At 60.5% G+C, this 14,511-nt stretch overlaps 2 protein-coding genes across 5 annotated transcripts; both read left to right on the plus strand.

Annotated features, from left to right (window-relative positions):
* The first annotated feature begins 1,726 nt into the window (after positions 1–1,726).
* Positions 1,727–6,019, plus strand: CTDSP1 (CTD small phosphatase 1). Its single transcript, XM_031590527.2, has 7 exons — positions 1,727–1,855; positions 2,947–3,098; positions 3,282–3,383; positions 3,471–3,527; positions 3,908–4,000; positions 4,344–4,529; positions 4,620–6,019. The coding sequence occupies exons 1-7, from the start codon at positions 1,789–1,791 to the stop codon at positions 4,746–4,748; spliced, it is 786 nt and encodes a 261-aa protein (XP_031446387.1). The 5' UTR covers positions 1,727–1,788; the 3' UTR covers positions 4,749–6,019.
* Positions 6,020–6,078: 59 nt separating this feature from the next.
* On the plus strand, positions 6,079–13,366 carry VIL1 (villin 1). 4 transcript variants are annotated; one of them, XM_090143786.1, is made up of 20 exons: positions 6,079–6,552; positions 8,165–8,277; positions 8,356–8,430; positions 8,522–8,718; positions 9,100–9,208; positions 9,332–9,442; positions 9,522–9,724; positions 10,220–10,298; positions 10,423–10,521; positions 10,604–10,757; positions 10,847–10,947; positions 11,055–11,192; positions 11,357–11,515; positions 11,589–11,768; positions 11,856–12,001; positions 12,093–12,237; positions 12,453–12,641; positions 12,731–12,799; positions 12,966–13,103; positions 13,180–13,366. In XM_090143786.1, exons 1-20 carry the CDS (start codon positions 6,405–6,407, stop codon positions 13,291–13,293), a joined length of 2,667 nt encoding a protein of 888 aa, XP_089999912.1. In that variant the 5' UTR covers positions 6,079–6,404; the 3' UTR covers positions 13,294–13,366. The 4 variants fall into 4 exon arrangements, with proteins under 4 accessions (XP_089999912.1, XP_031446373.2, XP_089999913.1 ...); XM_031590513.2 differs by having other exon boundaries at positions 6,416–7,159; positions 8,179–8,277; XM_090143787.1 differs by having other exon boundaries at positions 6,416–6,552; positions 8,179–8,277.
* The last annotated feature ends 1,145 nt before the right edge of the window (positions 13,367–14,511 follow it).

Here is a 14,511-nt window from a genome sequence, read left to right on the forward strand (position 1 = left end):
CCCCCCCCCCGCCCCCCCACCCCAAAGTCCCCCTTCCCAAATGACGCTAACTGAGGTGCGGAGGCTATTTGGGGGTCCGGCCGCCTGCCCCCCCCCGACCCACCCGCCAAAGCCCCCCTCGGGTAAAGATCCCCCCCCCCGCCCCGGGCACCGCGCTTGTTTATGTGAAGAATTTCCCCTTCCTTAAAAGGGCGATGGCAGAGCGGGTGGGGCGGTGCCTCACCCCCCCCCCCCCCTCCGCCTCCGCGTTGGCCCGGCTGCGGGCTGCTTGAAGGAGGAGCCGGGCCGGTGGGGCCCACCGCCGGGCGAGGGTGTCCCCGGGTGTCCCCCCCACACACACCTCCTCGGGACCGCGCGAGGGGCTTCCCTTGCACGGGGTGGGGAGGGCAGAGAGACCCTGGGGGACGGAGGAGCTCTGAGAGCATAAGGACAGCAGACGGGGTGTCCCAAGGGCGGCTGAGCTCGTGGCTGGGTTAGGGTTAGAGTAGGGGGCGGCTGTAGCAATGGCTCTCTAAGAGCCTGAGGGACAGCCTGGTCCTCGTGGGGACGGAGAGGTCCTTGCGGTGACGCTGTGGTCCTTTTGGGGACAGTGACACGTGCAGCGTGAGCGCCGTGTCCCCATCCCGTCCCCAGCCCCCACCCTGTACCCGAGCGCGCAGCCGGCTGGAGGGATGCTTCGAGTGCTTGACGCCCAGCCTGGCCTCGGAGCCTCGCTAATTGCATTAATTAATTAATTAGAAGCCGGGCCTCGTCGTGCTGGGGCCGGCGCCGCGGTCACCAGGGCCGCCAGCTGTCACCGCACCGCGAGGCCTTCCTCCTCGTGCGGGATCGCAGAGCGGGCAGCGCGTGTGGCCTCTGCGTGTGCCCCTGCGGGCCCGGAGCTTCGGCATCCCCGCACGGGAACGGGCAGCGGCGGGATCCGGCCCGAAATAGGGCCCGGAGGAAGCACGGCCGCTTCCTTCCTCTTCCTCCTCGGGGACGGGGGACGTCGCAGCCTCAGGGCACGGGGCTGGTGGCACTGCCTGCTATCACACTTGCCAGCCCGGCAGGATGGGGGGATTTTTCCCCCCGGTGTCCCCGTGGGGTCGGTGGTGGCACCGCGCAGGGACGCGGCTTTGCTCCCGAGCCCACCGGAGCGCGCCCCGAACGGTCGCTCAGAGCCACGGGGCGGCCGAGACCCGCGGGCATCGCCACCGGGCCGGACCGGGAGGGGACAAACGGGGACACGCCACGGCGCGTCCTCGTGGGGTGACCCCGAGTTCCCTGCGGATTGCCGGGGAGGGAAAGAAAACCGCAGCGGTGCATCCTCGGCAGCTGCTGAGGGGTGGGGACAACGTGGGGACAGAGGGAGCGGGGCGGTGGGGGGGTGGGTCTGCGGGGGGGACTTCCTTCCTCCGCCAACACCTCGAGACCCCCGAAGCATGCGGGCAGCGGGGACCCCCTGCTCCTCCTACACGGGGCGTGGGCCGGATGGGGACGGTGGTTTGAAGGGGGGGTGGGGGGGGAGCGGGTTTGGGCTACGGGGTTGGCATTGCCCTTTTAAGGGGTTCCTTGAAACCGCGTCCGGGTTCCATGTTTGTAGCAAAAAACCGTGCGGAGGAAACTCCATGTTGTAACAAAGTTTCCTCCGCCGCTCCCCGCGCTCGCGCCCGCCGCCCCGCGCCCGCCGCCCGCCCCCCCCTCCCCGCCCCGCGCCCCTCCCGCCCCCCCCCCCTCCCCCTCTTCCCCGGGGGGCCGAGCCGGGGGGGGGCAGCTCCGCGCTCCTGCCCCCCCCTCCCCTCCCCCCCCATGGACCACCAGTCCATCATCACCCAGGTTAGCAAGGAGGAGGTGACCGCCCCGCTGCAGGAGAAAGGTAATGCCCCCCTCCTCAAAACAATCCGGCATCGGGACTCCCCCACATCCCCTCCTCCCCCCTTCCTCCCTCTGTGGGCTTTGCTTTAGGGGAGGGTCGGGGGGGCTAAATCTGGAAAATCACTTCTCTGCCCCCACCGCCGCTGTGCGTCCACCCCCTCCCCCCCAACTCCCCCTCAACCTCCCTCCCTTCCCGCTGCATGGCACTATGGGGTACGCGGTGACAGCCCAGCCTCCCCCCCCCGCCATGTCTGCTATAGGGCCAAGGGTCAGACGCTTCGCTCCGCGTTGCGCAGAGCCCCCCACGCGCCAACCCTTCCCCCCCCCTCCGTGCGCGGCGACGGACGCGGAGCGTGCGATGAGTTGCGGTTGGCCTCAGCTGGAGTGCGGCCCCGTGGGGCTGCGTGCACAGGGACGGGGCCGCGGGGACACGGGGAGGGGGCTTCGTCTGCACTCCTCCACGCGTCATTCCCCGTCTGCGTCCCTTCTGGGGCGATTCGGGGAGAGCGGGGCGGGGGAAGCGCCGCGGGGAATCTGAAGCACGGAGAGACGCGGCTCCGTGGGGTCCCGGCGTGGGATCGCGGGGGGGAGGACGGGGGGGCAGCCCCTGTCCCACTGTGGGGGTTCCCAGGGCTCTGCGAGTCTCGGAGGAACAGAACCGTGAGGGTCGGCGGCCGTCCCACCCCCCGGGAGCATCCCTGCCCCATCCCGGCCCCCGGGCTTGGGCTGGGGCAGGATCCGGCCGCGCTGAAAGTGTCCGTGCCTCAGTTTCCCTGCGATCCACCAATGGGGGGCTCAGGCAACGGCACCCAGGGGGGTGTGCTTCACCGCGATTGGCTCCTCGCCTCCGGGACGTTTGCACCAGCCAGTGAGGAAGCTGAACTGTTGGCGGGGAGGCGGGAAGAAGGATGGCTAGGCCCCTCCCCTTCTGCTAGGCCCCGCCTACGGCACAACCCACGCGTGTCCGTGGGGTCTCAGCACCCCCCAGGGGGGTTGCCCACCTCGAGGAGTTCTCCCCCAGCTTCAGGAGAGGGCAGCTATTGTAGGATCCTGGTGGTGCCCCAACCCCTATCCTGCTCCCCAAACCCACAGGTGCCCAGAGCCCCCCAGCCGCTGCCAAGAAGCCTCGGGGCCGCAGCATCCTCCAGTCCCTCTTCTGCTGCCTGTGCCACGATGATGCTGAGCCCTTCTCCGTCAACAACAACGCCCCACTGCTGGTGGAGGAGAATGGCACCGTGCCCAAGGTACCCCTTTCCAGAACTCCTACCCCAAAATGGGGGCGGCTCCAGGGGCACTCGGCTACCGTGCCCCAGCCCCCTTATAACTAAAGAAGGAGACGCTGCTGCCTGACCTGGGCACAAGGCAGAAGGGAAGGGGGTGCCCCTTGCCCCCCCCACCGACCCCCTGGCTGTGCCCCCCTGCTGCAGGCTGCAGTCAAGCACCTCCTGCCCGAGATCAAGCCTCAGGACGCCAGCAAGCTGTGCGTGGTCATCGACCTGGATGAGACACTGGTGCACAGCTCCTTCAAGGTGGGAGCACCACCATTGGGGTGGGAGGGAGGTTTATGGGCCACAGAGCCCCCCCACCCCACACTGACCCTGCTGTGCTCTCTGCAGCCGGTGAACAACGCTGACTTCATTATTCCGGTGGAAATTGATGGTATCATGCACCAGGTACGGGGCTGTGCGGTGAGGGCTTGGGAGGAGTTTGGGGGTCTGGTGGGGTGCCCCCCAAAGAGGCTGGCGCTGGGTTCAAGTAATCCAGGATAGGCTGTGGTCTGGCAGTCAGCCTGTTCTAGGTTACTTGGCTCCGGAGCCTGCCCGATGCTTCACCCTGGAGATGCCAGGGACAGCGGGCACCCCCTGACTGTCACCAAGTGGTGTCCCCTCATTCCAGCACAGGGCATGTCTCCTCCCTGCTGCTGACTGGGGTCAAGACATGGTGCCCTTTGGGGTGCGGGGCTCTTCCAGGGTGGTCACACAGGGGTGGTACTGGCAACCCCCTTAGGGTTAGGGTTATGTGCCGCTGGGTCCCTCAGTGCCTGTGCCTGTAGGTGTATGTGCTGAAGCGGCCACATGTGGACGAGTTCCTGCAGCGCATGGGAGAGCTGTTCGAGTGCGTGCTCTTCACCGCCAGCCTGGCCAAGGTGAGTGGCAGCTCCAGTTACACTGTTGTCCCCTTCTTTGGGCACCATGGTTCCCCTACAGCCACACACCTATGGGCATCACTGGACCTTTGTCCACCTCTGGCCCTTGGTGACAAACCCATGGGCACCTCTGGACACTGGATGTCAGTGGTCCCTCTTGGTGACCACCCATGAGCACCACTGCGTCCCCATTGGCCGCCCACCCATCGACCTTGGGACCACCAGACTTTGGCCACCATTTATCTCCCTTGCCCAACCGCCCATGGGGACCAATGAACCTTAACTGCCATGTTGGCCACCTCGATTCCCTTTGGCCACCCGCTGACCTCCCCTCTCCCCGCAGTATGCGGACCCCGTGGCTGACCTGCTGGATAAATGGGGGGCGTTCCGTGCCCGGCTCTTCCGTGAGTCCTGTGTCTTCCACCGGGGCAACTACGTGAAGGACCTGAGCCGCCTGGGCCGCGACCTGCGCCGCATCATCATAGTGGACAACTCGCCCGCCTCCTACATCTTCCACCCCGACAACGCTGTACGTACCCTGTGGGTGGGGTTGGTCCGGGTGGTGGCACAATGGGGCTACAAGGGATCCAAGGTCCTGAGTCGGTGGCCGTGCCCGCAGGTGCCGGTGGCCTCATGGTTCGACAACATGGCAGACACGGAGCTGCTGGACCTGTTGCCCTTCTTCGAGAGACTCAGCAAAGTGGACGACGTTTACACAGTGCTCAAGAAACAGCGGACTAACAGCTAGTGGTGCCCCAGCGTGGCCGGCGGTGGTGGCCCGGTGGCAGCCTCACTGGGGGGCCACGGGAGTCCCAGTGTCCCCCCATCACCACCCCATTCCCTGCTGCGATGGTCACGGTGGGTGCTCCACGCAGAAGGGGTGCCCGGGGGTGACCCGCTGGGGACATGTTTGGAGGGGTCCCGTCCTCTTGCTGCCCGCCCCCCCTCCCCCCTCCCCAAAATGGTTCTCAGGTCCTTTTCCCCTCTGCATCCCCCAGAGTGGGGAGGGGAGTTAAGCAGCTGCTGCTTTCCACTGCCTTTTGGGGGAACCTGGTCCCCACAGCCTTTGTCCAATGGGGGGGACTGGCAGCCCAAGTGTGGGTCCCATTGGTCTTGATGTCACTGCCATGTCCCCAGCTCTGCCTTCTGTGCAGCTGATAACTTCGGGGAGGCACCACTCCACACACCCCCTTGTGCCTTCTGGTGCCCCCTCCCCACCTCCAGGGTGCGCTTTGGGGGGGCTGAGCCCCTGGCTTTCAATGCCTCCATGTGCCTTGGGACACCATGTCTGTATGTGTCCCCCCTGCAATAGAGGTGCCTGGGGAGGGGATACAAAATCACCCCCTCCAACCTCACTTTCTTCCCGTGGGGGTGGGAATTCTGGTGGCCTCAAACCCCTCAGCCCCTCCCCCAGTGCTGCCGTGGCAATGGGGCCACTTCACTCACCAGCAGGGTTCCCCTGCCTTGTGGGGGGGCCACACACCCTCTATCCCAATCCCTTCTCAGTGTCACCAAAGGCTGTGACTCCCAATGGGGGTGGCCCGTAGAAGCCTTAATGTAATATCTCACCCCCCTCTCCATGGCCTTACGTGAGCCCTGTCCCCCTTCCCCTTGCCAGGGTCTCCCAGCCTCGAGGGGACGGAGGGCTCTCAGGGAGGGGGGCGATTTTTAAGTGGAGGGAGAGCATATCTTTTAGAGTCAATCTATGGACAATGATATATTTTTAAAGGGGGAAAAGCAACGGTCTCCCAAATAATCAAGGGTGCCTTTTTACCGCTGTGCCAGGGAATGGGGGAATCTTTTGGGGGAGGGCTTTTTTAACTCTCCATTACTGTCCGTCCGGCCCCTGCGGTGCTGCCCTTCTCCAAATGCTGGGGGCCAGGGTGAGGGCCCTCCCGGCTCTGCCTATGCCCCCCACCCTGCACCCTGCTCCTGCAGCGGGGTCCCACTCAGCACTTTATTGGCCACATCAGGCAGCACCCACGGGTGCGCCCCTGGGTGTGCGGGGGGAGGGGGGCTGGAGTTGGGGGTGTGGGGGCGGGGGGGCTGGGGACCAGTAAGTGCCTTGGTGTGATTAAAGCTGTCCAATCCTCCTGGAAATGGGCTGTGCTGAGCTGTGTGTGTGCACATGGGTATGCAATCGTGGCCTGTGTGCGCGTGCAGGTGTGCATTGCGCACACTTCTCTGCTGTATGTAGGTGTGTGCAAGCCCCATATGCAAAGCATATGCCCACTGCAGGGACCCCTGCTTGGGTCTCATTGGATGCTGAGGGGGACTGTGGATACTCCCATACTCATTAAGGTGCCAGAGCGCCCAGTGTTGGGGGGGGAGCAATAAGAGGAGTTTGCGTGCCCCCCCAGCACAGTCACCAGTGCCCTCTTTGGCCCCACGCCTCTCCTCCTTAATGAAGCCTCTGTCCTCCTCCCCGGTAGCTGTGCTAATTGCTGAGTTCGTTAGCGGCCCTGCGTGGGGCCCAAGGAAGGGGCTCACTGCTGCTGTCCCCTGTGCCACACCGACGGGACACGGGCAGCAAGCGGGGGCTGCGCACTCAGGTAAGGGGGCACTGGTGTGGGACTGCACTGTGGAGAGGGAGGGTTTGGGGGGACAGAAGGCGTTGGGGAGCCCATCTCCTTGGCCTCGGGTGTCTCTTGTTCATGCTTGAGCCATCACCATCCCTTTGGTGATCCCTGGGGCTGCAAGGGCACAGGGTGCTGCTGGTGGCACAGTGCTGGCTCAGCAGGGTGGGGGCAATTATGCTGTGACAGTGCTGTGATAAGCTTGGGATAGGTGACGCCTTGGTGCCAGCATTCCACAGCCCCTCCTGCACCTCCAGGGCCACCCAAACGCTATCAGGCAGAATTAGGGTGGAAAAGGGCAGGGATGAAAGGGCTAGGGATAGCTCAGTCTCAAAATACCAGTTGTTGCTGGAGGAGTATCAGAACAACTGCATTCTAACTCTCCTGGAGAGTCCCCAGTCCCCATGGTGTTCTCTCTCTGGCCATCACCTGCTCCAACTGAGGGACCTCTGGCCACATCCAACCCATGGGGACCCCCAGCGCCAGGCTGGTGATGCCTTGGCACGCAGCAAAGCCATGGAATGAAACAGAAAGTGGATGGTTACAGGCGGGATCCGCCCCATGCTGGCAGCCCCATGCTCGGGTAGGGCAAATGGGACAATTGCCCCTTTCTATGGGGGTGGCTCCAACACAGCCCCATACGTTTTGGCTGCTTTGGATCCCCCATGGTTGGGATTGGGAGCATCTCTGCAGCCTGCTCGGTCCCCATCTCCCATGGGGACATGGCGCCACTGGGACATGCCCTGTCCCCTCCCCATGCGTGGGTTGGGATCGTGGTGGCTCAGTGCCATGGGAAGTGGGTGCCACCCAGGTGTCATTACCCCGAGAGTAACGGGGCTCTGTGGGGGGACCTTGAGAGATGTGGGGACCTTGACTCAAGGTTCTTCCTGCCCTTATATGGTGAATATGGGCTGGGACAGCTGGGGACAAAGGTCTCTTCTCTGCTGACACCCCAGCACTTCCCCTAGGTACGCGCACCTTGTGCTCAGCTCTGCGGGGAAGGTGAGGGGCTGGGGATGAGGGGACAGCACATCCCAGTGCCAGTGCTGTAGGTGGCACTGGGATGGGGGGGAGAAGAGACCTGCTGGGGTTCACGAGGGGCTCTGTCTGATTGGGACTTGGAGCTGGTGGGGGGCTTGGGAGGAGGAGGACATGGCCCAGCAATGCCATGAGCACAGGGTATGTGATGTTGGGGTCGTGGAGGCTGCACATGTGCTCATCCATGGATGTGCATACACAGACCCATGTAGGATCGTGATGCCCATGCCACGAGCAGGGACAAAGGGAGAAGGGCATTGAGCTGTCACCCAGGTGTGGCTCTGCAGGAGGAATGGCTCACACAGCCTGGCCCTGTGCCCAGGAAGCAGGGCAGGATATGGGGACATGTGGACAGCGGGACACCACGGTTACCTTGCTCCCATTCACACCTGGCATGACCCAGGACCCCCACTCATCACCAGGAGGGGTTGCACCCTGCTCCCCATTTCCCCCCAGGGCTCCAGGGGGGTTGACTACCTGGCTGGCTGTAGGACAGCAGATGGCTGCAGCCCAGCTCTTAATGAGGCTGCCTGCCATTAACCCTAACAAGGGTGCCGGCAACAGGTCCCCCTGCCTGCAGCCAACACCATGGTGGAGCTCAGCAAAAAGGTCACCGGGAAGCTGGACAAGACCACACCAGGCATCCAGATATGGAGAATTGAGGTGGGTCCCGCGGATATGGGAGGCTTTGGGTTTAGGACCCTGCGGGCTGCTCTGCTCACGTGTCCCTTCTTCCAACAGAACATGGAGATGGTGCCGGTGCCCACCAAAAGCTATGGCAACTTCTACGAGGGGGATTGCTATGTGCTGCTGTCGGTAGGGCGGGGTAGGAACTCGGGGTGCTGTGGGGTGCCCCAGACCTGGGGACACAGGGTGCATGGCTCCTAATGGGTTCCCCATCCTGTAGACACGTAAGACTGGGAGCGGCTTCAGCTACAACATCCACTACTGGCTGGGTAAGAACTCAAGCCAGGATGAGCAGGGGGCAGCCGCCATCTACACCACGCAGATGGACGAGTATCTGGGCTCTGTGGCTGTGCAGCACCGTGAGGTCCAGGGCCATGAGAGCGAAACGTTTCGTGCGTACTTCAAGCAGGGTCTCATGTAAGTTGCCAACATGGGTGTCCCACTGCTATCCTTCCTGCCTTGCCAGAAAGGTCTCTGTGAGAGTGGCAATGGGAAGGCTATCCCTGCATCAAGAAAAGGATAAATGTCACACTGTGAGTGACATGGTTTTGTGGTTCGGAGGGGATGGGTTGATGGTTGGACTGGATGATCTTAGAGGTCTTTCCAACCTTAATGATTTTGTGACCCCATGGGAACGTCTCTACTGTGGGGAGGTGGGATATTGACCTGGATTCCATCTCACTCTGTCAATTACTCATACCAGTAATGATAGTGGTCGCCATGCATATGAGCAGGAGAAGATCCTTGCTGGAGTGGGAAGGGTGGCCTAAGGCTTATGTCGTATCCATGTCCCCTCAGCTATAAGCAGGGTGGGGTGGCCTCAGGTATGAAGCACGTAGAGACCAACACCTACAACGTCCAGCGCCTGCTGCATGTGAAGGGCAAGAAGAACGTGGTGGCTGCAGAGGTGAGACAGGGGATGTGGTCACCCCACAAACCCCCAAGCAGAATGGGGAGGAGTGCAGACCCTGGTGGGAGGGTTGCTGAGCAGGGGGACTGTGTGTGCCTGACCCACTCCGTCCTGCTGCAGGTGGAGATGAGCTGGAAAAGCTTCAACCTGGGCGATGTCTTCCTGTTGGACCTTGGCCAGCTCATCATTCAGTGGAACGGCCCTGAGAGCAATCGTGCTGAGAGGCTGAGGGTATGGGGGGATCCGGCTGCTCTGTGCCTCCAGCCCCCATGCTGGATCCTCACCGTTCTGATCCTTTCCCTGGGTGCAGGCGATGACCCTGGCCAAGGACATTCGGGACCGAGAGCGTGCAGGACGTGCGAAGGTTGGTGTGGTGGAAGGAGAGGACGAGGGGGCCTCACCTGAGCTGATGCAGGCCCTGACACACGTGCTGGGGGAGAAGAAGAACATCAAGGCAGCCACAACTGATGACCAAGTGCACGAGGCACTCAACAGTGCCCTCAAGCTCTACCAGTGAGTTGCTGGGGATGGGCCATACCTATGGAGGCATCTCATAGGGGTGTGAGGTGTCAGGGTGATACCATGATGTTGGCAGCAGGGAGTCTCACAAGTCCCATCCCTATGGATGGCAAGGGAGAAGGGACAAAGCCACCACAGAGGAACAGGTCCTTTGGGTGCCGTGGGAGCAGTGGGATCCCCCAGTGCCAATGGGGTTGGTACCTAACAGCTAGTACAGAGGTGCTCTTGCAAATGTCATGGATGCTTTCTAACACAGAGGCGTGTCCCTAGTAGAGCTGACTGTCCCCATCCCATCTGACATCCCCTTGTCTCTCACCAGCTCTTCCATGTTTGGGTTGGCAGTGGGGATGGAGGTGATGGCAATGGAAGTGATGTGGATAGAGATGGAAGTAGAGCTGGGCCCCCCAACCCCGCCACCCCTAGGTAGCATTGGGAAAGATGTTTTTCAGAACTGTTTCTACCTTTCTCTCCTCTCTCTGTGTCCACCAGTGTTTCTGATGCCAGTGGGAACCTGGTCATACAAGAGATAGCAATTCGCCCCTTGACTCAAGACATGCTCCAGCATGAGGTGAGATGCTCAAGAGCAGTGTCCATTTTCCTTGGCAGCTTTAACTCAAGTGCCCACCCAAAGTGCCTTTTGAAAGACTGAAGCTGCCCTAGGTTCTAATTTCTGCTGTCATCCCTCCTCCCAGGACTGCTACATCCTTGATCAAGCTGGTCTCAAGATCTTTGTGTGGAAGGGCAAGAATGCCAACAAGGAGGAGAAGCAGCAGGCAATGAGCAGGGCCCTGGTGAGTGCTTGGGGTGGTGGTTTGGGTTTGTTGTTCCTAGGAGAGGGTGGGTACTCCATGTCCAGGTACTGGCTCTCCTCAGGGCTTCATCAAAGCCAAGAATTACCCGGCCAGCACCAGCGTGGAGACAGAAAATGATGGGTCTGAGTCCGCTGTTTTCAGGCAGCTCTTCCAAAAATGGACTGTTCCCAACCAAATCAGCGGGCTGGGCAAGACCCATACTGTGGGCAAAGTGGGTGAGTGCCATAGGGTGCTGGCCCCAGAGGACTGGGAGGATGCTGAAGGGGGTCCCCACGCCTGGCTCAGTCGTCACTCTTCCCCACAGCCAAGGTGGAGCAGGTGAAGTTTGATGCCACCACAATGCATGTCAAGCCTGAAGTGGCTGCCCAGCAGAAGATGGTGGATGATGGATCTGGGGAGGCAGAGGTAGGCTGTGGGAAAGAGGTGGGATGAATCCATGCGCTATGCTGGAAGATGCTATGGGAGTGCAAGTGCTGTGGGGCCAGGAATGCAGTGTGACACCATCCCACCAGGTCTGGCGGGTGGAGAACCAGGAGCTGGTGCCCGTGGAGAAGCGGTGGTTGGGACATTTCTACGGTGGGGACTGCTACCTGGTGCTCTACACCTACTACGTGGGGCCCAAGGTGAACCGCATCATCTACATCTGGCAGGTGAGTCCCTGTCTCCTACCCAGGGCTCATCCTCAGCGGGACAGTGCAGGACAGGGCCACCCAGCCAGATGGCTCCAAGCACAAATCCCCTGGGGTCATTCCCTACCCCTCCATGGCCTCCCCATCCCACCTACATTTCCCAAAGAGAGAATGTCCTGACGCAGGGCCGCCACGCCAGTACGGATGAGCTGGCCGCCTCAGCCTACCAAGCTGTCATCCTGGACCAGAAGTACAACAACGAGCCCGTGCAGGTGCGCGTCACCATGGGCAAGGAACCAGCCCACCTGATGGCAATCTTCAAGGGCAAGATGGTGGTGTACGAGGTGAGTGCGGGGCTGGTGGCAGGGTGGGCAAACTGGTAGCTGTGTGACCTCTTCCTATCCCCACTGTTCCCAGAACGGCTCCTCAAGGGAAGGCAACACGGAGCCGGCATCCTCCACTCGGCTCTTTCACGTGCACGGCACCAACGAGTACAACACCAAGGCCTTCGAGGTGCCCGTTCGAGCTGCTTCTCTCAACTCCAACGATGTCTTTGTGCTCAAGACACCCGGCTGCTGCTACCTCTGGTATGGCAAGGTGGGTATGGCCTCGACCAACTCCTCCTCTATGTCCTCCAAGGGTTGGGGTGGGCTCAGTGCTGGAGCTGTGCCGCTCATGCTGTAGGGCTGCAGTGGGGATGAGCGTGAGATGGGCAAGATGGTGGCCGACATCATCTCCAAAACTGAGAAACCAGTGGTCGCTGAAGGGCAGGAGCCACCTGAGTTCTGGGTAGCTCTGGGCGGCAAGACCAGCTACGCCAACAGCAAGAGGTACGAGCTCTGTGTCCCCAGTCCCTCAATGGGTTCTCCTACTGCCCCCAGCCCTTGCCCAGTTCCCATCACAACCACGTCTCCCCACCAGGCTACAGGAGGAGAATCCCTCTGTGCCCCCCCGGCTCTTTGAATGCTCCAACAAGACAGGCAGGTTCTTGGCCACTGAAATTGTCGACTTCACCCAGGATGATCTGGACGAGAATGATGTTTACCTGCTGGACACTTGGGACCAGGTATGCTGGGGACATAAGGGCTTGTCCTGTTGGGGACAAGCTCACGTCCCCAACAGGATGAAGGACCTGCAGCAACCAGAGTTGGTGGGGTGGGAGCATGAAAACCCAATCCACATGGTTTTCATTGAGGATAGGCTCCCAGCACCCATCCTTGGGGACAGGGGGTGAGGTCCAAAACAGCAATCCCTGTACTGGACATGGTGGCCCCATTGCAGGTTTTCTTCTGGATCGGGAAAGGTGCCAACGAGTCAGAGAAGGAGAATGCAGCAGTGACAGCACAGGAGTACCTGCAGAGCCACCCTGGCAACCGTGACCTCGACACCCCCATCATTGTGGTGAAGCAAGGCTATGAGCCCCCCACTTTCACCGGCTGGTTCATGGCCTGGGATCCCCTCTGCTGGAGTGTGAGTCAGGGGGTGGGAATAGCAAGGAGACTTTTGGAGATGGGGACGAGCCTGGATGTGGCCCCAGCTGAGCACTTCTATTCCTGCAGGACAAGAAATCCTATGATGAGCTGAAAGCTGAGCTGGGGGACAACGCCAGCATTGGGCACCTTGTGTCAGTGAGTGTCACAGGGAGAGGGGACACCTGGGGCAAGAGGGGGCTCTAGGCAACAGGGGAAGGGACTACTAGTGCACTTGGCAGGTGGCACAAGAAGCTGCAAGAATATTTTCACATGAAGGGACAAAGGTGTCAGTCCATGATGTGACTTTGTCCCTCCCACCCAGGGGCTCACTTCCAAGAATGAGGTCTTCACAGCCACCACCACACTTGTCCCCACCAAGCTGGAGACCTTCCCATTGGATGTGCTAGTGAACACTGCAGCTGAGGACCTGCCCCGGGGTGTGGATCCCAGCAGGAAGGAGGTGAGCTGGGGGGGGCTTGGGGAGGCCATGGCTGGGGGAAACCCTGCGGCTTGAGCTCAAGGTCTCCTTCCCCCAGAATCACCTCTCTGATGAGGACTTCAAGGCTGTTTTCGGTATGACCCGCTCTGCCTTTGCCAACTTGCCCTTGTGGAAACAGCAGAACCTCAAAAAGGAGAAAGGACTCTTCTAGGAGGGGAGGCTCAGCCTACAGCCATCCCAAGCAAGCAGGTTATTTTTACTAAATAAAATGGATTTGGAATGGGGCTTTGTGTGCTTCTCTGTCCACCCCAGCACCTGCAGCTCAGGACTAAAGGTCTCATACACAGCCCCAGGCACTCCCTCTGTTATCAGTGAGCTCATGCATAAAACTCAGTAAATACTTGGCAGTATCAAAGGTAAAAGCGACAAGCCATGGTACGGGAAGCACAGGGACAGCACCTGCTGGGACAGCAGGCATGGGGCAGGGCCTAAGGGGGGCAATGGGGGAGCAGAGTCACAGAGGCAGCAATGTGGGGTGCAGCACATGCCCTACAAGGGTTTTAGAATGCTGTCAGCTGGACTGGGGCAGGCAGCAATAAGATTTCAAACCAAAAGAGGGCTAATAAAGGTTTTAATTTCACAAAAAAAATCTATCTACACATTGTTTAAAAGGCAGGGGGAGGGGAACAAGAGCAAAATCTGTAAAGAATAAGAGAGGAACAGGTCTGCTAAAACACAGAGAAAAGTGCTGCTCCACATCAACAGTGTAAAGAACCAGAAGTCAGGCTGCAAGCAGGCAGACACCAACCCTGGGATGGGGTGGCTCTGCAGCAGGTCCTCAGCTGCATATCCCTCAGCATCCCAGCAGCACCCAGCAGGACTGGGGTCCCACACTCCTTTATCTCTCTTTGGCAGGCAGTTACAGGGATAGTTAGCTCCATGAAAAGAAAACAGAACAGTTGAATTCTTCCCAAGTCTCCTCAGCTCCTCCATCACTGAAGCACACAGTCCCCACATGCCTGGTGCCAGGGTGAACTGCAGCAATGCTGACTGCTACAGGCAGTGTGCTGGACACACACCCCAGTCACTGTGCTGCACAGGATGGGAGGAAAGGTGAGCAGGCATTTATCACCAGTGCTGAGCAGAAGTGGAAGGTGATGTCACAGCCTCAAACTTCAGAGCCCTGCTCCTCATGAAGCAGCTGCAGTCAGTCCTTGCTCAGCACAGGCTCCAGTCCATCGACATGAGCATTCTCACATCTATCAGAGTCAGAGGAGCAAACTTGGATCAAATCATCGCAGTCATACAGTGCAGGGAGAGAGGAAAGGCAAGATGGCAGTTCCTTGGGTTTGTAAGCTGAATCACACTTTGACTACCCTAAGCTGATTCAGGAGCAGGTCAATGTTTAACCCAACTCTGCAGAACTGAG

The sequence above is a fragment of the Phasianus colchicus genome, chromosome 7 (assembly GCF_987193195.1).
Source record: "Phasianus colchicus chromosome 7, bPhaCol1.hap1.1, whole genome shotgun sequence".
Taxonomy (NCBI): Eukaryota; Metazoa; Chordata; class Aves; order Galliformes; family Phasianidae; genus Phasianus; species Phasianus colchicus.

Excerpts from the sequence above, each read along its gene's own strand:
- CTDSP1 (XM_031590527.2), top strand. The coding sequence starts at position 1,789 with ATGGACCACCAGTCCATCATCACCCAGGTTAGCAAGGAGGAGGTGACC. Across the intron at positions 3,528-3,907 it reads TTGATGGTATCATGCACCAG|GTGTATGTGCTGAAGCGGCC; the intron begins GTACGGGGCTGT and ends CTGTGCCTGTAG. Across the intron at positions 4,001-4,343 it reads TCACCGCCAGCCTGGCCAAG|TATGCGGACCCCGTGGCTGA; the intron begins GTGAGTGGCAGC and ends CTCTCCCCGCAG.
- VIL1 (XM_090143786.1), top strand. The coding sequence starts at position 6,405 with ATGAAGCCTCTGTCCTCCTCCCCGGTAGCTGTGCTAATTGCTGAGTTC. Across the intron at positions 9,725-10,219 it reads AGTGCCCTCAAGCTCTACCA|TGTTTCTGATGCCAGTGGGA; the intron begins GTGAGTTGCTGG and ends TGTGTCCACCAG. Across the intron at positions 11,516-11,588 it reads GCAAGATGGTGGTGTACGAG|AACGGCTCCTCAAGGGAAGG; the intron begins GTGAGTGCGGGG and ends CACTGTTCCCAG.